The sequence below is a fragment of the Vipera berus genome (genome assembly GCF_964194415.1).
Source record: "Vipera berus genome assembly, chromosome: Z".
In the NCBI taxonomy this organism is placed as follows: Eukaryota; Metazoa; Chordata; class Lepidosauria; order Squamata; family Viperidae; genus Vipera; species Vipera berus.
In genome coordinates, this window is record NC_138205.1 from 17,575,093 (window position 1) to 17,598,370 (window position 23,278).

Consider the following 23,278-nt stretch of genomic DNA (forward strand, 5'->3'; position numbering starts at 1 on the left):
TGTATATAGAGAGAGAGAGTGAGTGAGAGATTTTCTTGTAGTTCACTGTTTGGCAGTGTGTGCACCAGTTTGGGAGTGACAGTGTATTATTGTGGCACCTGGCACTGGGCCACTCTTGCTGCTACTGTATTGGAGAACTTGGAGGGTTGGGTGGGACTTTGCAGACCCTCAGATCCAACCCCAGCCCTGAGACAGGACGTCCTGTTCCTAAAGCCAGTGCCCCGCCAGCTTAGCATGTTCTATGGCTGAGTAGTTTGGGGTGTGCCAGGACCAGCTGGTTTTCCCAGAAACAGTCTTATTCCCCTTACATCTCCCTTAGGGCTCTATTAATTTTCAAGAACATGAGCACCTCAAGGAAAAATGATGGGAGGACAGGGAATTACTGACACCACAGTGTTTTTTCATTATTGGTGACAAAATGTCATGAGATCAGTGCTTCCTTTAAATCCCAGCGGTGTTCATGAGAGAAACATATCCAATCTCATGTCTTGGGCCGCATTTCACCATCCAGTTTATTAAAAGCTCCTTCTTTTGTGTCTCCTTCATGGGTTCTCTTCCGACACTTTTAAAACAGATGCGAGAACCGCCACCAGGTCTCTCTTCCTTCAACAACTAGATTTTATTTTTCTGGGGCTAAGCAGCCTCGGTTCCTTTAGCATCTCAATGTATAACTTGCCTCTCCCAGACCTTTGATCATCCTTGCTGCTCCCTTCTGCATCTTTCTCAATTTGTCAAGCTCCTGCTCTGACTAAGGGGCTCAAATGAAGTGCAACGCTTCAAACAAGGCCCTGCAAACTGGCATCACTTGGCTCTGAAATGGCGGCGCAAGGAGAGAATCTGATTACTATGTCTGACTGATGGCCTATCTAGCCCAGGGAGTCCTGTCTGAGAGGCAGAAACTGGAAATTTGGTTCCCCTTCTGCAATGAGACGAGTTTAAATTGGCAGTCTGCTGAAGGTTCACAGATGGAAGAATCCAGTACTTGCTTGGTGGTTCGTTCTGTTTCTAGTCTTCCACACAGAAATAGCAGGAACTCCAGTGAGCCGTCGTCTCCTCCTCCTCCTCCTCCTCCAGAATCCTACTAAGCTTGGCAGACTTTGGCAAGCAGACCACAAACCAGCATTAAACATCAAATGAGGCCTGCCCTCTACTCCAAATGGCTGCATTTGCAATCAAAGCATTACTCTGGGAAATGAGAATTTTTAAACCACCTCCCTCCCTGCAGTGCTCCATCAAGAGCAATTTAGAAAATATAAAACAGTAGATTAATTGGAGCTACTCAACAAGCCCCAGAATCTGAAATCCGCCAACTTAAGGAGGATCCATTTAGTGAATTCCCACCTCCAAAGCTGGAGAAACCCCTATCTTCAGACATAGCTTAATCTTTTGAACTGCCTTCCTTCAGTTATATGGACCAGAAATATTAAGAAGGTTCAGGATCTGTAATTCTGGGCCTGACACCGAATACAGTACTGAGCGTGCCTAGAATTGTGCAGATATGCTCAAACACAGTGAAAGGGAAGTTGGGCAAACACAATGCCTGTGGCTGGGGGGGGGGTGAAATTTCTGAAATAAAGGTAAAATTGACTCCCCTAAACACAAGTGTTTCCTTGGCAGAATCTCTGATCGCCCTATTTGTGGAAATGGAAACTGGGAACTTGGAATAAACCTCAAAATGCAGGGTAGGCAACCTTGGCTTTTTTATGACTCGTGGACTTCAACTCCCAGAATTCCTGAGTCAGCCATGCTGAGGGGAAACAGAGAGGTTTCCAAGCTGAGCCATGCTAGCTCAGGAATTCTGGGAGTTGAAGTCCACGAGTCATAAAACAGCCAAGGTTGCCTACCCTTGGATGTTAAAAGAAAGGTCAAACCAAATGACCAAAAATGGGGTTAGTAAGAAAGGTAGTATCAGCACAAAATGAATGCAAAGAAAAAAGGTTTTGAATATTTCTTCTGTTTATGTCTGTGGATTTCCCACCCGTTTGGTCCCCCAAAGGAAAAACTTCTCATCCTAATGGATTTTTATTAGGTTGTCAGGAGGAAATGGACTGCTATAATAAATTACTTTGGTGACAACTATGCCTGGGCCCTCCCCACCCAAAAGTATCTCCTCTGCCATCCCTCCTAACTCTTTATAGTCACTGCTTGATGTCCTTGTCTTATCAAGATGGCCCATTCTATTTGAGGTCTTGGCGGGGGGGACATGGGCCATACCACCTTGGTAGTCACTTCTGAATGGCTAGTCCTTTGTCCTTAGGGCAGCCAAAAATGGCCAGAAAAATTGAGAATCCTTGACTCATTTTACATAAATCTGGCAGTGGCCTGATGGTAACAGAAGGCTCTACCACCATCCAATCTTATTTCTCCCCAAACTTGGTTAGGATACATGCTACATCACACTAGAGAAAAGTTCTAAATAACAGTGGAAGCAAAGAATAACGTCACTTTTTGTAGCACGTTCAATCCTCGCTGATTCCTGGATAATTGCCATTCCACGCTCCTTCCTCTCACACCTACTTATCAGTCATACTGCAGTTTTCCCGACATTTAATTTAAAATTTCACTCCTTGAGAAAATGCAACAATGGTGGCTAATCACATCCTGTTGTAGTGGATCCCGCCAATCAAAGATGGCACATATTTCTCTGCCAACCTGGCTCTTCCTTAGTTTTATCTGGTACATTTGGCACCTGAAGTCAGATTTCATGTGGGGTTATTTCAAGATCTTGGGCTCTGAAGACAAATTTCCATTCCTTTGACCAGTCTTAGCTATAGATACTCCTTGACTTGCAACCGTTTGTTTAGTGAGTCTTCAATGTTACAAGAGCACTGAAAGAAGTAACTTATGACAGGTCCTCTCACTTTTGAACGTTGCAGCATCTCCACAGTCATTTGACTAAAACATGGCTCCATGTATTTACAACCGTTGCAGCATCCCAGGGACATGTAATCGCCATTTGCGACCTCCCCAGCCGCCTTCTGACCAGCAAAGTCAATGGGAGTAGCTGGATTCCCTTCATGATTGTATGATTCAGTTAACAACTTGCTTAACAAGTGTGGCAAAAAGATCACAAAACTGGGTGAGCCTACTTAACAACTGCCTTGCTGAGCAACAAAATTCTGGTCCCAGTTGTGGGTGTAAGTACGTATGGTGATTTTGTGCTTCTTTTGTATGGGAAGAAGCATAAGAAATGTCTGCAAGAGCACTAGCCTATTCAGTTTCCCACACAAAATGGCACAACTACCCCTTTGCAAGGAAAGGACGGGGAAGTCATACAATCGCATCCACATCTTCCGCTTCTGCCCCTGCTGTGTGCACAGAGAAGCCCAGCACAGTTGGCTTAAGACAGTAGATGGAAATGATCATGTACAGCATTTTATCTATTGCATCAGATTTTTTTCTTCTTCTTTTATTGGCTTTGTTTTGCTCGGTTGAAGCGCTGTGCCCTTTTCGGTCAACTGAAGAGCATCCTAGTCCTGTTTTTCTATCATTTTCTATAATCACTCTCTTAACGTGGAGAGCATCAGTGCACTGGTGGATACGGGGCGCAGGTGTTGTGAGAAGGGACCCTTTTGGATAGGACTCGGGTGGGTTGGGTGAAGTGCGGGGTGGCTGCGATTGTTTCATTTACTTATTTACGTCCATCACAGCACCCAGATTGATGAGTCTGCACGTCTCTGCCTACGAGGTGGTATTTGTTTGCCGTGGGTTGCTATCTCCCTAATGAGGGGAGCCCATGATTGCAAAATTTTATATATGCGATGGAGAAAGGGAAGAAATAAAAAAGTAAGCACAAGAAGAGCAAAGAAAGTGAGGCGGGAGAAGAGGAAAATGCGCAGGAAAAAATATCACAGTTTTCTGTTTGAACAAAGTCACAGTTTTGTCTCCTACCATCCTTTCCCACCGCAAGGTCCAAACAGTCATGTGGGGGAGGCCCTCCACCACCCAACCCCCCTGCCCTGGAGCCTGAGATGGCACTAGCTGCTCCAGCTGCCAATCTGTGGGAGGGCAGGGACTCGCCCCCGCCTGCTGGCACCCTCACTCGGCTCTTGTTCAAAGAGGAGCAGCCCTGCTGTTGCAGTAGCCCATTGCCACCGACCAGAGGACCCCACCCCACCGAAGTGCCACAGAGTGGCAGGAAAGCCCTTTTTCTGGATATAAAAGGTCTGTTATGGAAACGCAGGTGGGAACAGCTCCCCTGTACCCCCACCCCCACCCCCGCTGCAAAATGGCTGGTGCAAGGGATTGGGTGCTTTGTCAGGGGGGCTATTCTGGTGGCACTTGGGGTCGCAGTAGCAGAGTGTTGCCCCTCTCTGAGATGTTGTCTCTGTTCTCCCTTCTGATTTTTGTTTTTTTTAAGTGAGAATATTAGTGGTTCCAGTCCCCACTGTGGTTTTTATCTGTGATACTCTTTTGGTTGAACAATTCCCCTTCTCTGTGGCAGGGAGATATATGACACTGTGCCATCTCTTCTTGGTGGCATTATGGCAGCATGCCCTTGGTGGGTTCATTGGTGGCCCTGATCTGCATCCCCCTCTCCGTGGCCATCTTCGTGGTATTGCCTTTGTTCCTGGAGTTGGGCCACGGTGCCATCTCCACCTTCGGAGTCTCAACCACAATTCAGTCTTTTTTTTCTGTTATTTCATCTTAAATGTCTTTCTCTACCCCTCTCCCACGCCCACCCCACCTGGCGCTGGTCATACCTCGGACTCCAGGCTGGAGAAATGGGCCGAACCGCGCCTGGCAAAAAGCTCCCCGCTTCGACTCACCCGGCGTGGCAGCCACTCCGGGGAGAAGCCACCCTGGTGTCGATGGGAAGCCCCACAGCGCATCATGTGGCAGGAGCTCAGGTCCTCCAGACTACGGGAGGTCGGGTGGAGGACTCCACCGCCTGGCCCCAGCTCGCAGGAATGATGGTGGCAGCGTCGGTGGAAGCCGTGGCGATGCCGAGGAACTAGGCAACTGTAGTGGCTACAGTGTCGATGCTCCCAGTCCAGCCGGCGTTCCAAATGCTCTTCCGAGCAGCTTAAATAATGCAAGGCTTCCTTGCGGCACGGCGGAGTGGGTGGCGGGAGCATTTCAAGGCTCAGGCAGTGCTGGCAAGGACCGTGACACCCGTGGCATTTGGCCAACTTGTCGGCCGACCAGTAGTGCAGAGGCTTGTGTGTGGCAAACAGCTGCCTCTCTCGGGAGGGGTAGGTGCAGAAATAATCTGGCGACTGGTACCAGCAGCTGTGGCCATCACTATCCCTCTCACAGATGTCGGAATCAGAGTCTGAAAAGTCCACATAATGACTTTGGCTGTGCAAACTGGCACCGACAGCAAGCGGGTGAGAATGGCTGCGGCAGATGTGAGCCCGGGAGCTCCTCTCGCGGCTTGACGTGGTTGGGCATTTAGCTTCTGGCTCAGCTCGTGGCAGAGACGTCTCCTCAGCATGTCGGTAACGGGGGACCGGCGGGGAACGTTCATCTTCGTAGGAGAGCCGGGTGTAGCCATACCGGCTTCGCTCTTTCCCGAAAGACCGGGAGGTGCCTCTCTCCAACTCACAAGGGCTTTTAGTAGGATAACTGCTTGTAGGGCCGTCATATTTTTTCACCTCAGAAGCTCGGCCAGCCCCTTTCCCTGTTTGGAAACTTTCATACAAACCCCGGAGAGATTTGCGTTGCCAACCTGATGCCACCGGTGGCATGTCTGGAGAATCTTTTTCCCGCACTATAGCAAAGTAGGACGGAGGGTTTTCCAGCCCACGGGAAGGCTGTGGGGGAGAGAGCTGACAGGGTGCCATTTTTTTGCTACTGACATGATCTGAAAGCCCTTCGGGTTCGATGGGGCCATAGAACCGGTGGAAGCCATCGGAGAAAGGACTCTTGAGGCTGTGGCGTGTTGGTTTCGTGGTAGGGAGTTCTGCAGGTGTAGGGGGGTACAAATCCTTGTAACAGTTGGGGCTACGGGCATGACGCCACCGTTCCACAATGCGCCGTTCACGAGGCAGGAAGCTGGAACAGGGAAGCGGAGGCCCAGGAGGACTGGGCAGGGCTGGGGCTGCCCCTCGCGATGGTCCGTAGGTGTGATTCAGGATGGGCAACTGCTGCTGGTCTGGTATTTTGGGGTCTTCACTGCTACAACAACTATACATGCCCTGGAAGAAATGGGAGAAATAGTTAAACACACACACACACACACACACACACACACACACACGAAGGTTCTTCAACTACAGCTATGTTTTTTACGTCTAGCAAGCAGGCAAAACTACCGTATAATGTAGAAAATGCACTGGAAATTTTGCGAACAAGACAGCGCTCCCTAAAATGACACCTGGGCAGGTAGGACAATAAAATACAGGTGTCCTCAATTTATGACTGTAGTTAAAGCTCAGAATTACAGTCGTAAATCATAGTGGTTGCTAAAGCAGGTCATCCCCTGATGATCCCTGATTTTATAACCATTTCTGTGGCAGTCATTAAGCAAACCCATTGTACCCAATAGGCACTTTTTGTGGAAAACCGGAAATAAACATCAGTTTCCGGCAAAAAAAGTTGTAAAATTCAGTCACATGACTGTGGGATGTTACAAACAGTCCTAAATGTGGGCCAGTCCTAAGCACCCAAAATGTAATCACATGACTATGGGGGGTGGGGGGTGGGGTGGAAGTCTGCCACAACTTTGAACAGTCACTAAGTAACCATTCATAAGTAACCGAATAACAGAGTTGGAAGGGACCTTGGAGGTCTTCTAGTCCAACCCTCTGCTCCAGCAGGAAACACTATACCATTTCAGACAAATGGTTCTCCAAGCTCTTCTTAAGTCAAGAACTATCTGTATTAGTTCTGTATCAAGAAAATTCTAAGTTGTGTTCTCAGCATTATCTTTGAATAGCTTGAAAAAAATGCCTGCCTTCACAGAGATTGCCCAGATAAGGGAAACAATAGCCAAGCTAGCTGAGCTGGGGATCTCACTCAAGTTAAAACACCTTTTTATCTACCTGCAATAGCTCCTGACATACACAACAATAATAGTAAAGGTAAAGGTAAAGGTTCCCCCGCACATGCGTGCTAGTCGTTTCCAACTCTAGGGGGCGGTGCTCATCTCCCTTTCAAAGCCGAAGAGCCAGCGCTTGTCCGAGGACGTCTCCGTGGTCATGTGGCCGGCATGACTAGACGCCAAAGGCACACGGAACGCTGTTACCTTCCCACCGTAATTTTTCTACTTGCATTTTTACGTGCTTTCGAACTGCTAGGTTGGCAGAAGCTGGGACGAGTAACAGGCGCTCACTCTGCTACGCGGCACTCGGGATTCGACCCGCCAAACTGCCGACCTTCTGATCGACAAGCTCAGCGTCCTAACCCACTGAGCCACCGCGTCCCCTACACAACAATAATAACAGTATAACAAATCACTGGTCCCCAGTTTTACACAATTATCTTTTTCTAAGTTCAACTTGAGAATTTCAGTGAGATACAGATGACTCCTCTCACCAACCGTATCACTTCTTCCCCACCTGTCCATTTCCTGTGTCACCTCTGCCACCTAACAGCTTTACTCTGAACACAATAATCCAGCATCCAATTCCTCGGCCAATTTGTCTTTTTTGAGTCTCTTTATATCAAATCCCCAGTTTGACAAGCGTCAGCCTAATGAACCCTTGCATAAGATACCTATTCAAGATGTACCAAGGCAGCGCTGTGAATTCCAGAAGAATTGGATTTCTTTACTTTGGTCAGCCCTATAAATTAGACCAGATTAAGAAACAGACATTCTGTAGGCCTAGATCAGGGGTAGGCAACCTTGGCTCTTTTATGACTCATGGACTTCAACTCCCAGAATTCCTGAGCCAGCATGGCTCAGCTTGGAAACCTCTCCCTTTCCCCTCAGCATGGCTGGCTCAGGAATTCTGGGAGTTGAAGTCCGCGAGTCATAAAAGAGCCAAGGTTGCCTACCCCAGGCCTAGATCTACTTTTACTGGAATAGCTATAGTGACAGGATCTTGTAAATTGGAATGCACTTCCCCTCCTCCCTTTTTTATCGTCATGTGAATTTGTGGGGGAGGGAGGTCTGAAGCATTTTTAAAGTACAGGTAGCCTTCAACTGACAACAGTTCATTTAGTGACCATTCAAAGTTACAACAGCACTGAAAAATGTGACTTATGAATGGTTTCCAGAGTTATGACTGTTGACACATCCCAGGGTCATGTGATAAAAATTTGTCCGCTTGGCAATTGGCTCATATTTATAATGGTTGCCGCGTCCCGAAGTCACGTGATCACCTTTTGTGACCTTCTGATCAACAAAGTCAATGGGGAAGCCAGGTGCACTTAACAAACTTGTTATTAACATTAACAATCGCAGTGATTCACTTAACAACCGTGCCAAAAAAGACTGTAAAACAGGGCAAAATTTACTTAACAAATGACTCGTTTAGCAACAGAAATTTTGGGCTCAGTTGTGGTCATAAGTTGAGGACTATTTGTATCTTCCGTGGTATAGGTCAGGGGTAGCCAACCTTGGCTCTTTTATGACTCGTGGACTTCAACTCCCAGAATTCCTGAGCCAGCCATGCTGAGGAGAAAGGGAGAGGTTTCTATGCTTAGCCGTACTGGCTCAGGAATTCTGGGAGTTGAAGTCCACGAGTCAAAAAAGAGCCAAGGTTGGCTACCCCTGGTATAGGTAGTCCTTGACTTACAATCAATCACTTAGCAACTGTTCAAAGTACCAACAGACCTCCCCAGGGTACTTATAATTCAGCTCTGAAGCTCTGATGACCTATAGCTGACCACATTTTGGATGCTTGGCAACTGGCCCGCATGCAGTGGTGGGATTCAAATACGTGAACAACTGGTTCTCTCTGTGGATGCTGCTTCCAGAAGTCCGTTCTGGGCCTGGGCAACAGAAAATTAGCTACCGGTTCTGCCGAAGTGGTGCGAACCGGCTGAATCCCACCAGTGCCTGCATTTATGGCCAGTTGCTGCACCCCATTCATACGACCGTGTTTTACAATGTTCTTGCTGAAAACTGGAAGCAAATACAGGTTTTTGGCAAAACCAGGCCATAGCAAAGAAGTGGCTCACTTAACAACCATGGTGTTTGCTTAATGGCCACCATAAAACAAGGTCATTAAAAAAGGTCGGTGGCCAGGTTTACAATCGTCATGACTTACAGCTGTAATGGGAAAGTTCTATTACAGTCGTAAGTGAAGGACTACTCGTACGGGCTCCAGCCAATTTGATTGTCAACTTGCATCTTCCTTCTGTCTATCAAGGGTGTCCTCCATATCAGTGTTACACAACCTTGGCAAATTTAAGATGGGTGGACTTCAACTCCCAGAATTCCCCAGCCAGGTCTGTATACAATGACCTCTACAATTTTCCGTCTTCTCTCTTACTCGGTTATGGGAGCACCATGTGAATAATCCCACCCTGAACCTAAGTAAGATAATTTCTTTCTTAGATAATACCACTATTGCAAAGATAATTTCCCCCTACAAATAACCTCCTGCTACTGATAAGACACCATCCCCTCATGTTGCTGAATTTGCCTTTCAGTGTAGATATCTGGCTGCAAAGCAAGACCACCAGGCTAATAAATGGAGAGAAGCAGAGAGGAAGAAGAGCAGAAGGGATGGAAGAAATCCAGTTAGACAGTTAGGATTACAAGAGATCAGTGGGAGCAAGCAGAGAAATCAAACGTTAGATTGGATTTCTGCCACTTGGATGAACTGGAGTCTCTCCCACCATTTTTAAACTTAATTTCAGTACAAGACAACAGCAATTTTAATTGGTATTTATAAAGTGATGGACACGTGCAAATAAAAACTACAGACAGCCCTTGACTTGCAACTACAGCTGGAAGTGAAAGTAAGTCACGCCTGATTTTACAACTTTTTGGATTGCGCTGGTTAAGCGACTCCAGCTCCCCCCCCCCCCCGTTGTCCTTGCTTTTTGGGAGCCCCCAGGAAGGTTAAAAATAGTGATCACATGACCTTGGGACTCTGCAACTGTCATAAATACATGCCAGTTGCCAAGTATCCTGCAACGGTCAAAAGTGGGAAAAACCGTCATGAGTCAGTTTTTTCAGCACCACTGTAACTATGAACAGTCACTAAACGAATGGTTGTAAGTCAAGGACTACCTGTAATCGTTTCTTCCTCTAAAATCACATCAGAGCTTGATGTCCCCTAGGCGTCCTTTAGTGGTCTTTCATGAAAGCTTAAAACTAGGCTTTAAAATCAAATACATAACTCCTCTTCTTTCTCCTTCTCCCCAACTTTTTAGAAATCAGTCACCAACTATCTAGATTTCTTTTTTAAAAATTAGAGGCATGGAGTTGTAGGATGCCGATTAACATCACATTAACATTTGATTGATGCATTTCTTCCTCTCCCCCACCCCCACCCCCAGCCCCAACTTCTGGGAGTGAATCTGGCTTCTCTCAGTGTGTCACTGCATTTGATAGACGTACAAATCAGCACGTCGCCACCTCCAGTTCTTCAAACAAGCCAGCCAAATTTCCCCCCTCTCAAGTTGAATGAAAACATATTTATTCGACAGCATGCTAATAGTCTGCCTTAATTTAAAAAGAAGTGCATTTTTTAAAAAAAAAACAACGTTGAGAATTAGGGTTGTTTTTTTTTAACGTTAAAGGCGCTAACAACCGAGTTACGTTGGCAAGCTAGTTTTTGCTAAAGACTACTACAGCCAGGTTTTCCTTAGAAAAGAGATGCCATTTAGTGACCAAAACATGCTGTGTAGGCTTCAAAGGTGGGGCTACCGTGTTTCCCTGAAAGTAACACCCGGTCTTATATTATTTTTGCCTCCAAAAGAGGCCATTAGGTCTTATTTTTGGGCGGTGTCTTATATTTTTCACGACACCTGCCTTGCCTCACGGCGGCGGCATCAACAGGCCCATCCAGCAGGAGCCTGCATGGCTGCTAGCCCACTTCTGCTGCGTCCACTCGTGGCAGGAGGCCACGTGGCACATCGCACCGCTGCTGCCACAATAAGGTAAGGCAGGTGGGGGAGGGGATGGAGCTGCCCCACATGCTCCACACCCGCTTCCTTCAGCTGCCACCCCAGCTAGGCCATTTCTTGCTCCCTTTCACTCCCCTCCCCAGCGGGATTGCCATGCTTCCGTATGGAGGAGGAGCGGGGTAGGCCTGGTCCCCTTCCGCTGTTTCAGAGCCAGGAGGGAAGTGATGGCGAAAGGCGCTGCTGGAGAGGCTTTCTTTACACTCCACCCCACAGATCAACTGTCCGGTGGCTTCTTCTCCTCCGCCAACTTTCCCATGGCTTGCGCCGTGACCGGGTGGCACAAGTCTCTGCTGCCGCCTCCCTCCGTCGCTGCCACTGGAGAGAACGGAGAACGGGAAGTGGAGTGGCTTTGTGGAGCGACGCAGAGCAGAGAAGAGCACTTGCTCACTGCCCTGCATCGCCCCACGTCTCCGTTCTCCAAATGGCAGCCCCATTTCCTGCCGCTTCTCCTCCCGAAAGTAAAAAAAATTCAATACTAACCTGCTTTCCAGCTCTGGCGCGTTTCTCTCCTGCTGAAACCGAGTTCGTGGGACTGAAAAAATGTTCAGTCAGACCTTCCAACTTCTTGCGGGGGGGAAAAAAGATCTCGGGAGAAGTTGGAAGGTCTGACTGAACTTTTTTTAGTTCCACGAACTCTGTTTCAGCGGGAGAGAAACGTGCCAGAGCTGGAAAGCAGCTTAGTGTTGAAATGCAGGGCGGCAAGCAAGTGCTCTTCTCTGCTTTGCATCGCTGAGCAGAGCCGCTCCGCTTCCCGTTCTCCATTCTCTCCAGTGATGGCGACAGAGGGGTGGCGGAGGGAGGCGGCAGGGAAGGCTTGTGCCACCCAGTCACGGCGGAAGCCACAGGACTGTTGGTGGAGAAAGAGTTGGCGGCTGCCGCCGGGCAGGTGATCTGTGGGGCAGAGCATGAAGAAAGCCCCTCCAGCGGCACACAGCGGCAGTGGAGCCTTTCGCCGTCACTCCTGCCTGGCTCAGAAATGGCGGAAGGGGACCAGGCCTACCCCACCCATCCTCCGTACGGTAGCATGGCAGTCCGGCTCAGGAGGGGAGTGAAAGGGAGCAAGGAATGGCCTGGCTAGAAGGGGCCTGAAGGAAGCGGGTGCAGGGCGCGTGGGGCAGTTCCACCCCCTCCCCCACCTGCCTTGCCTCGTCGTGGCGGCAGCGGTGAGATTGCCACGCAGCCTCCTGCCCCACTGAGGCAGCGAGGTGGGAGAGAGTGGGTGGGGTCCTAGTTAGGGCTTATTTTTAGAATAGGGCTTATATTAGGCCCACCCCCACAAATCAGGGTAGGTCTTTTTTTCGGGGCAGGGTTCATTTTCGGGAAAACACGGTATTACTCAATTTATGTTTATCTGTAGACACGCCCAGATAAAGAGATGGGATTGAGGAAAATAGAAGCAGGAATGCATGACCTAAAAACAGCTGATTCCTATCTCAAGTAGGCTAGCTTCCATGTTCTGAACAAATGATATACAGCAAGCAAACCTGTGTAAGTTGATTTCCTTTGCATGATTTAGTTTTAGGTAATGTCAGACCTAACAGTCGCACTTGCAATCTCGACGACCTCCTTGCTCTTGTTTATGAGTTTCCATATTTCATTGCCTATGTACACACACATATCCTCCAAGCCTCCAGGAACATGGTTTTTTTTTAAAAAAAAACAACAAAAAACAACAACCATAAAATTTTAAAAAATTCTGTATCCATTACTCCTCGGAATATTTGAGCAATGCAATCACTGAATTCCTGCAGCTCTAGATAAAAGGAGAGAAGTAAGAGAAACTGGGAAGACGTTCACGCAGAAGGAAGCAAACAGCTCTGGGGCGTACATGGGAACTGCAGCCTCTTTTAGGAACTCACCCTGCTGAAGGCCAGTAGGAAGTCCAGCCGGCCCGTGTGTCTCATGCAGTGGCGCAGTTTCCAGTAGATGAGATGTTCCCAGGCAAAGACGAGCAGGCTCAGCCCCATGGCTACCAAAAGCATGTAGAAGACCCCTGCCATGTTGTCTATATCCAGTTTACTGCTCATCACCTCAATTTTGTCGTTGTGGCAAATCCCTGACAGCCACAGGCGCTCCAGGAGCTCAATCTCATCTGAAACAAAAGAAGGGCAGTGGGTAGAAAAAGATTGCTGTTGGCCCTTTGAGGTGGTCCAGACAAGAAGCAACATCTGTGAGGACTAATGCTTCCTTTATTGCAAATGGAGCCTTCAAACTTGGCCCTTTTATGACTTGTGGACTTCAACTCCCAGAATTCCTCAGCCAGGCACGGGTGCCTGGCTGAGGAATTCTGGGAGTTGAAGTCCACAAGTCATAAAAGGGCCACGTTTGAAGGCCCCTGTTGTAAAGTGACAGCAAAAGAGTCTTTCAGGTCTGAAAGTGTCTCTCCCCTCCTGTACTTTTCCTCTGCTGAAAATTAGGGAGGATCCCTTCTGAGACGCTTTCTCCGTTCTCCTCATTCAGAGTCTGATTTTTGTTTTATCAGACTGGCTGTTGTCTAGTCTGCAGCTCTTCCTCTCGTCTCCCAAAGTCATTGTCACAAACCATTATGATAGGACCTTGCAGATGTCCTTCTCCCCTGTCCTTTCCTTCCTGCCATAAAATGCAAATCCTCTTGTTCTGGACAGAAATTGATTGCCAAGGCCTCAAATGACCAAGCAGCGCTGACCGTCTCACACAGCCTTCCTTAAGGCGTTGCCCTCTGGTTGCATGAGCAGCATAGGCAGTCCTTGACTTACAACCACAACTGAGCCCAAAATTTCTGTTGTTAAGGGCGACATTGCTTAAGTACGGTAAGTGAGTTTTGCCCCATTTTGTGACCTTTCTTGACAGAGTTGCTAAGTGGATCGTGGCAGTTGATAAGTTAGTAAGCTGGTTGTCAAGGGTGTCCGGCTTCCCCATTAACTTTTGCTGGTCAGAAGATCGCAAAAGGGGATCTTTTGGGATCCCTTGGGACACAGCAACGGTCATAAGTATGAACCAGCTGCCAAGCATCTGACTTTTGATGGCGTGACGGTGGGGATGCTACAAAGGGTGTAACGATGGAAAACGTACATGTCACTTTTTCCAGTGCCGTTGCAACTTTGAACGGTCACTGTTGTAAGTTGAGGACAGCCTGTATACAGGAGGGCTAGAGAAATCTGCCAGTGGTGTTCACAAACACAACGGGGGGGGGGGAGCTGATTCAGGACCAGAGCAATATTGGAAGGCCCTTCCACACTGCCTCACTTCCACTCCTCAAACTTTCATCTACTCTTCTTAATGCTGGCCAGTAATTCTCCTCTCTCCTCTCAACCTCAGCAGCAAACAGCATCATATGAGCGAACCTCAATTGACCAGTGGCTGAACAGAGAAACCGGCATCCAATCAGGGCCACGCATCCTATCAGAACTTAAAGGTTCTGCCTATTTATTTAATGTCTTCTAAATCAGGGCTTTTCAACCTTTTCACCCATTGTACCACTTTTAGGATATGGCAACATCCGAGTACCACCAGTCGCCTAGCAAGGTGTCAAAAAATTGATGACCAACAAAAAAGAAAAAAGTGATAAAGTACAGGTAGTCCTCGACTTACAACAGTTCGCTTAGTGGCTGTTCGAAGTTACAATGGCACTGAAAAAATGAATCAGTTGCCAAGCATCTGAAGGTAAATCACAAGACCCTGGAGATGCTGCAACATTCCAGCTGATCGGCGCTTCTTCTGGGCTCAGGAGAAGCGCTGGGATCAGCACCGAGCTCCAGCTGGAGCCTGGCGCTGATCCTGGCGCTTCCGCTGAGCCCTCACAGCTCCGAAGAAGCGCTGATTCTGGCGCTTCCGCTGAGCCCTGACAGCCCCGAAGAAGCGCTGATCCTGGCGCTTCCGCTGAGCTCTGACAGCCCTGCAGCTCCAGCCGTCTATCGCTCAGGCTTGTGCGGTGCTGCCACCAGTTCAGCTCATTCCCCCACTACCACTTTTCTAGGATGGCCGCATACCACCTGCCAGGTGCCAATGTACCACAGGTGATAGTCGTACCACTGGCTGAAAAGCCCTGTTCTAAATAACCAGAGTAACCCAGGCAAAGACTAGCAAAGGATTACCGTGATACTTCACGATGCAGCCCTGGAATGTTGCCAGGGCTGTTGGGGATTCGGAACGAAGTGAGACTTCCCACCCAAGGGAAATTTGAAGCTTAGACACGCTGCAAAACTGAAGCGGCAGAGGCAGAAGTTGTCTCTGCTGTGAACAATGAAGTTGGTGTGTGACCAGAGAGGTTACGGGTAGTCTTCAACATACAACAATTGAGTCCAAAATTTCCATGGTTAAGCAAGACAGTTGCTAAGTGAATTTTGCTCCTTTTTATGACCTCTCTTGCCACCATTGTTAAGTGAACCACTGCAGTTGTTAAGTTAGTAACACGGTTGTTAAGTGAATCTGGCTTCCCCATAAACACCTGCCAGTTGTTAAGCATCCAAATTTTGTTCATGTGACCACAGGAATGCTGCAATGGTCGCAAGTGTGAAAAATGGTCACTTATTTCAGTGCCATTGTAACTTTGAACAGCCTAAGTGAATGGTTGTTAAGTCAAGGACTAACTGGCTGGCATATCTGGGAATGGTGCAAATGCCAAGATTGGAAGGATAGAGGAGGCCACTAAGGGGCCTCTTTCTATAAACAATTGCTTTAAAAATAAGATTTTCATCAGCTATAATGAATTTGAGTCTGCAGCACTGAAAAATGCAAGTATCATGAATGTTTGAGAAAGTGATGATAAAAACTTAGTTTGCATTTTTAAACTGGAATAGAACTGAATTTTGCTAGCTGAAGTTGAAGCAGACAGCACAACACAATGCCTTGTTCTTTCTCCCTTAATTTTCAGTGCGTGAACAGTGCATTTGCTGCTTGCTGCAGGAATATCCATTTGCTTCTATTATGCTCTACTTGTAAATCAAATTGATATTACCAGTAATATTTCATTTGAAAGAAACTAAGCATAGACTTCTCAATACAGAAGAAAAATGCAATTTTATATTTGACAATTTTTGTTCCAAGTATACAGTAAATGAATAATTAGTGTGTCTTAAAAATCATCAGTGCTAACTAAAGCTTACAAAAAAGATGTTAACAAAAAACATGAAAACATAAGATCAAATAGAACTGATGGAGAAAACTGATTTTAATAGTGAGAAAAAGTAAAATACCTGGGGTATTACTGTGACAAATGTGAACTGTATGTTATTTCAAAATAAATTATGTTCAGACATGGTATGAAATTAAGGACACGTTAAGGTGGGAAAAATTAAAACTGTCACTTTTGGGGAGAATTTCTGTGATAAACATCAATGTTTTACCTAGAATGTTTTTGTTTCAGACAATACCTGTTTTGACAACTGATATACCATTCAGGCAAAGGCAAAAATATATATCTAGATTTTTATGCAGGGGGAAAAACACAATTTAAATACAGAGTGCTAACAAAGATGCAAAGGAAAGAGGAGGATTGGGTTTTTCAGTTTTGAAATTATATTTTGGAGCATTTGTTTGTATGAAAAAAATGGGTATTGCTGAGAAACAAAAGACTTTTAGGATTAGAAGTACAGGACCTGACATATGGATGGCATATATATTTATGCTACAATAAAGTTAATGTGGATTTTAAAAGTCATTTCATTTGACACACCATACTGAGAACATCGAAAAGATATAAACCAAGCCTGTGCCCCAAAACAACTCTGTGGATCTCAGCACAAGAAACATTTTACATAAGAGAAACAACAGGCAAAGATAAATAGTTAACATACTAGAAATTATTGGAGAGTCAGCAACCCCTTTAATTTAACATTAAATCAAGAGAGCAACTAATGGAGTAGGATATAGTTGTCAGTGGTTTTCTCTTTTACAATTATCAAAAATATTTAAAATGGATAGAAAGACTTATGGCATAAAGAAAGGGAAGACAGGATTTGAAGTGCAATTGTGCACTGATGATGAACGTGTAATTGCTAAAATATATAAACTTTTCTTGAAATTTGAAATGAAAGAAAAGCAGGTTAAATAAGATATGTTATATACAAATGAATCAATCTATCAATATATGGTCAAAAAGGTTGCAATTTACATTGTTATGATCTCAAAGTTAATTTTTATAAAAATGATGTATTATGGGTACATGACACCAGAGAAATTATTTAGAAGGTATAAAGGCATTTCAAATATATGGAAATGTGAACAACTTGAAGGCATATTTTATCATGTTTGGGAGATGTGTAAAAAAGCTTTTAAAAATGGATTTCAATACAAACAGAGGATTTTAGACATTCAGTTGAAGCCAGAACCTTTCCTTATGAGACTGATAAAGGATAAAGGGTTTTTAAAAAGCCATGGAAGATTATTTCAATATATGATTACTGTGGCAATTATCATTTGCACAAAGAGGAAAGTTTCAGCATTACCCACCATGGAGGGATATCAGATGAAATTGACAGAATTTGCTGAGATGGCCAAATTGGCTTCTTTGATTAGAGAAAGGTTATTATTGACACTCATCAACCACTGGAAACCCTTTATGGATTATTATTTTTTTGCATGAAAAAGAAAATGATTTTGCTCGCTTCCGGGTGGCAAGGCTTCGCCGCAGGCAGCCATTCTGGCTGTCAGCCCCGTCGTCTCCGTAGAGCCGCCGAAAACAGCGCCGATCAGCTGTTTTGATGGCTCGGAAGCCCGCTCCTCGGGAGAAGAGGAGGGGGTGAGCGCCCAGGTAGGGGTAGAGCTCTCCGGGGCCGCCAGAGCTAAAATTCTGGCGGCTGAAGGATTGAGCCCCCCGAAGCCTGAGTTTGCTCCGGACTGCGGGGCACCTCTGCTCCGGGCTTTTGGAGCAGAGCAGGGCGTCAGCAACCATCCCTGCCAGCAAGAGAGAACTTTAGAGAACTTGGATGCAGGCAGAGCGATACAGGAGAATCAGGTGAAAGTGAATTTATGATCTTTAACTCGGTGGATTTTGTGGAGTTTGATGAAAGTGAAAGTGTGTAGCAAGCAATAGTGGGTGAAAATGGCTGCCAAATCTTCAAAAGTTCCTAGAAGTGCGGGGGCTTCTCCGGTGCAGCAATCTTCGTTACAAGCCTTAATGCCCCCCCCTCTGCACCTGCACCTGCATCTGTACCAACTTTTACAGTTAAAGATTTGCAGGATGTTTTGCAAGAGGCTATGAAAAAGGAATCTCAACAATTAGTTGAACTTATGGATGAGAAGCTTACAGAACTTATGGATGAGAAGCTAACAGAAATGAGGGCAGACATCTTACTTGCATTTCAAGGCATGGCTGTATGCATAGAGCGCTTGGACGAGAGAGTGGAAGATCTCAGCCAAAATAATATCAGATTAGATGCAAAAATGACAGAGACTGAAAATGTGGTGGATAAAATTGACGATGATTTGACCTTGGTACAGTACCACGAGATGGAGAATCAGAGGCTTAAAAGAGGATCCTAAAGAAAATTTGAAAAAAATAGTTTCCGAGGCTTTGGAAGGTGTTTTGGGGCGATCAGCAGACGCAATTATGGAGGATATAGACAAAATTTTCCGTGTTAACTTGTGGATTGCAAGACAAAGGAAATTACCCAGAGATGTGGTGGTTTATTTTACAAAGAGAGCAATTAGAAATGAGGTTATTCAAGCCTTTTGCAATAATAAATTTGCAATTGCTGAACAAGAAGTTTTGATTTTAAAAGCGATCCCTCCAAGAATCCTAAGGAGAAGGAAGGAATTTGCCTTTTTGGCACAAGAATTAAGACGACGTGATATTAAGTTCAGATGGGAGATACCAGTGGGTATGGTGGTGATGCATGAGGGTACGAGACATCGTCTTATTACAGTGCTGCAGGCATGTGATTTTTATAGTAATGTTTTAAAAGCAGTCCCCATACCACTTTTGGAATCTACAAACAAGAATGGTGAGGGAGAGTCTCAATCACGCAGTGAGAATTTACAAGGTGCTGGAGGAACAACGCAGATGAAAGAGAAAGCTACAGGAGTGGATCAAATTTCAGTATCATCAGAGGAGGTTAGAGATCAGAGAATGACACGTGCTGCTTCGAGACGAATGAGATGAGAGCAAGAACAAGAACAGCAGAAAGTCATGATGGCACCTCCAAAACTTACTTAGAGTGAAGCTGTGGGAGGAGCGCGACCTAAGAGAGAGCAGGTGATTTTGGAAGAAGCGCTCCAAAAGCTTCAGGTCGCGAAAGATGGCGACAAAGTTTCTAACCTGGAATGTTAATGGCTTAAATTCACCACAGAAGAGAAAGAAAGTTTTTCAATATTTAAAACAATTTAAGAATGATGTTATTTGCTTACAAGAAACACATATTAGAGCTATGGATCAAAAGTATTTGTTAAACTCAAGACTGGGTACACAATTTATTGCTTCCGCAACGGATAAGAAAAATGGAGTGGTTGTTTATGTTAAGAATACCTTGACAGCGGCGTTAATTGAAGCAGATAAACAAGGAAGATATGTTATAATTGAACTGTTAATAGAAGGCAAGAAAAAGCTTTTGGTTGGATTATATGCTCCTAATCAACAACAAACAGACTTTTATAGTTTATTACACAGCAAGATTACTCAGTGGGATTATAAATCTTGTATTTTTATGGGGGACTGGAACAGCGTTTTGGATGTACAAATGGACAAAGGGGGTTATTTTAAAAGTACTCCAAGTCATGCTAAACTGCCTAAATCTTTTTTTGAAATGAAGGACGATTTGGAATTGTGAGATATTTGGAGAGAAAGAAATTTGCAAGAAAAGGATTATACTTTTTTTCTGATAGACATCAATCTTTTTCTAGGATTGACTTTATATTAATTACTAATGATTTCTTTTCTAGGATTAAGAAGATTAAGATTTGTCCAAGAACTATGTCTGATCATAGTCCAGTCTGGTTAGAGATAGAAAAAGATAATAGGGATAGGCGCTCCTGGCGTTTAAATGAGAATTTGTTTAGAAATCAGGAAAATGTGGAAGAGTGTAAAAAACAGATGAAGGATTTTTTAAAAATTAATCTGCATAAAGGTACTTCTATTGAAATGGTCTGGGATGCTAGTAAAGCTTATATGAGAGGTGTATTAATATATTTGAATAATAAATACAGACGCAATTTGGAATTTAGGAGGAAAGAATTAGAGAATGAAATTAGGGAAAAAGAAAAAGCTTTAATTTTGAATCCATAGGATGTGAAGATTAAAGAGGTAATTAATTTATTAAGGGGACAGTTTGACAAGTTGATGGCTGATCAAGTGGCAACTAACTTACGGTATGTTAGACATAATATTTTTGCAATGCCAATAAACCAGGTGGATGGTTAGCTTATTTGTTAAGGAAGAAGCAAAGGGCTTCTAATATAGATAGAATAGAACATAAGGGTAAGGTAGTATACCAGCAGAGTCTTATCAAAAAGACTTTTGTTGATTTTTACTCTAAGTTGTACGCTAGAGATAAGATTAGCGAGGCAGATATTGATGATTATTTGATGAAAGCTGATATTCCTGTTATCACAGAAGAACAAAAGGAAGAGATGAACCAATTGATAACTGAGGAAGAAATTTTTTCAGCAATTAAACAATTGAAAGTGGGTAAAGTGCAAGGTACGGATGGATTGACTGCTGTGTATTACAAAAATTTACAGTTTGAGATGGTAAAGCCATTAAGGGAATTGTTTCAGACAATTCAAATGGGAGGAGGGGTGCCTCTGTCTTGGAAAACTGCCTTTATTTCTTTGATTCCGAAGGAAGACCAGGATGTCACCCAAGCAAAAAATATAGGCCAATATCACTTTTGAACACGGACTACAAGATATTTGCTAAGGTTTTAGCTAACAGATTAATGAGGGTATTGCAACAAGTAATTCATGGTGATCAAACTGGGTTTATAAGTGGTAGACAAATGAAGAACAATGTGAGGCATATAGTTAATTTGTTGGAATTTTTGGAAACAATCAGATCCCTGCAGAGTTGATCTTCTTGGATGCTGAAAAAGCCTTTGATCAACTGGATTGGCAATTTTTGTTGAAAGTATTAGATAAAATGAAATTTGGGGATAAATTTCTACAACCAATTAGGGCATTATATCAAAAGCAAACAGCCCTCATAATAGTTAATAATAGTTTGACGGAAGTATGCATCATTGAAAAGGGTACAAGGCAGGGGTGCCCGTTGTCACCCTTATTATTTGTTTTAACATTGGAGATATTATTGATTAAAATACGGGGTTTGGATAAAATCAAGGGAATTCAAACTAGAGATCAGGATTACAGATTGAGGGCATTTGCAGACGATCTGGTTGTTACAGTGACTCAGCCTGAAGACTCAGTTGTAGAACTGATGGAGATAATAACGCAATATGGGAAAGTTTCTGGATTTAAGGTTAACATACAAAAAACTAAAATGTTGTCTAAGAATATGACAATATCACAAAAGGCTGTTTTAGAAGAGCTAACGGGATTTGAAATAGTTAAAAGGGTTAAATATTTGGGGATATATTTGTCACCCTCAAATGTAAAGTTATATAAAAATAATTATGAAAAGTTATGGGGAAAAGTTCAAAAAGAATTGGATAGCTGGAAAAAACTACAATTATCTTTATTGGGAAGAATTGCAGCTGTGAAAATGAATGTTTTGCCAAAATTTTTATTTTTATTTCAAATGATACCTATACTTAAAAAGGATTCAAACTTGGAGGAATGGCAAAAAGGTATTAACAAATTTGTTTGGGCAGGGAAAAGGCCACGAGTTAAATTTAAAATTATGCAGGATACGCGTGAGAGAGGTGGTCTTAAAATGCCTAATTTTAAATTATATTATGAAGCTGCTACTTTGTCAGCGATAAGTGATTGGCTTAATTTAACACAAGTGAGATTACTAAATCTTGAAGGCCATGATTTGTTATTTGGTTGGCATGCATATTTATTGTATGATAAGAAGGTGGATAATGTGTTCAAGGTACATATTTTAAGGCATGCTCTGTTGCGAGTTTGGAAAAAGTATAGACACAAGTTAAATTATAAGATACCTATATGGGCAATACCGAAACACGCAATAGAAAATATAAGTGTTGGGTTTAAACATGATGTGACTACATATAAGGAAATTTTAAGTTTGGAAACGAATGTATGGCAATTAAAGCCATATAATATTTTAAGAGAACAAAAGATTGTACAAACTTGGTTTCAGTATGGGCAATTACAGGCCAGATGGAAGGAAGACCAGAAAACTGGTTTTTCAATGATTGATGAAAATTTGGTAAAGCAAATTAGAGATCAAGGTCAAGCACATATTAAAAGGATATATTAGAGATCAAGGTCAAGCACATATTAAAAGGATATCTTGCATTGATAGAAATTGATTCAGAGACAGAACTTGTTAAAGACTGTATGATAAAGTGGGCTCAGAATTTTCAAGAAGTCATTACAATGGATACTTGGGAAAAGATTTGGGTGAGAAATGTAAAGTTTACGCAGGCTCAAAACTTAAGAGAGAACTTTTATAAAATGTTTTATAGGTGGCACTTAGATCCTAAAAAATTAGCAAGTATGTATCTGAACTGCCAGCCCAAATGTTGGAGGTGTGGCGGTGAAGATGCAACGTATTTTCATATATGGTGGACCTGTAAAAAGGTTAAAGCTTTTTGGATTAAAATTTGGTGGAACATGCAAAAGATATTCAAGAAAAGGATAAAGTTTTGTCCGCAACTGTTTTTATTGGGCATTATTACTGATACTACTGTTGTGGACATTAAGCTGATGTTGAACTTAATTACGGCAGCGAGACTTTTAGTAGAGCAATATTGGAAGAAGGAAGAACTGCCGACTATAGAAGAATGGACTTTAAAAGTCTCCAATCTGGCGGAAATGGCAAAGATTTCAGCGTACTTGAAAGATCAATCGCAACAGAGATATATTGTGGAGTGGAGAAGATGGATTGATTATATCCAGAATAAATATGGGACTAAAAAGTTTCATCTAGCATTTGAATAAGTACTGATGTGATATTTATATTGCTTGTAGTTATTTTATAAGAGTTAAAGTGTGATAGATTTAATATTTTATTGTTGTTTGCATAAGGTAGACTATGATTGCTTGTATTTTTATACCCTGTATTGAGCTCTGGGAAGTCGGGGAGGGGGGAGGGGGAAGGGAGGGAGGTGGTGGGGAGGGGGCTGGGAGGGGTTTTGTCTTTTTAAAAAAATGTATTGTAAAACTTTTCAATAAAAAGAAAAAGAAAATG

The 23,278-nt window shown here is 44.0% G+C and overlaps 1 protein-coding gene across 1 annotated transcript in view; it reads right to left on the minus strand.

Annotated features, from left to right (window-relative positions):
• Window positions 1-4,697: 4,697 nt before the first annotated feature.
• LOC308678483 (glutamate receptor ionotropic, NMDA 2D-like) overlaps window positions 4,698-23,278 on the minus strand; it is a gene marked incomplete at both ends in the record, with an annotated part of 52,837 nt that continues 34,256 nt past the window's right edge. The window contains 2 exons of the mRNA XM_081345694.1: window positions 4,698-6,140; window positions 12,888-13,120. Coding sequence (XP_081201820.1) covers window positions 4,698-6,140; window positions 12,888-13,120 — 1,676 coding nt within the window. The remainder of the gene's footprint in view (window positions 6,141-12,887; window positions 13,121-23,278) is intronic.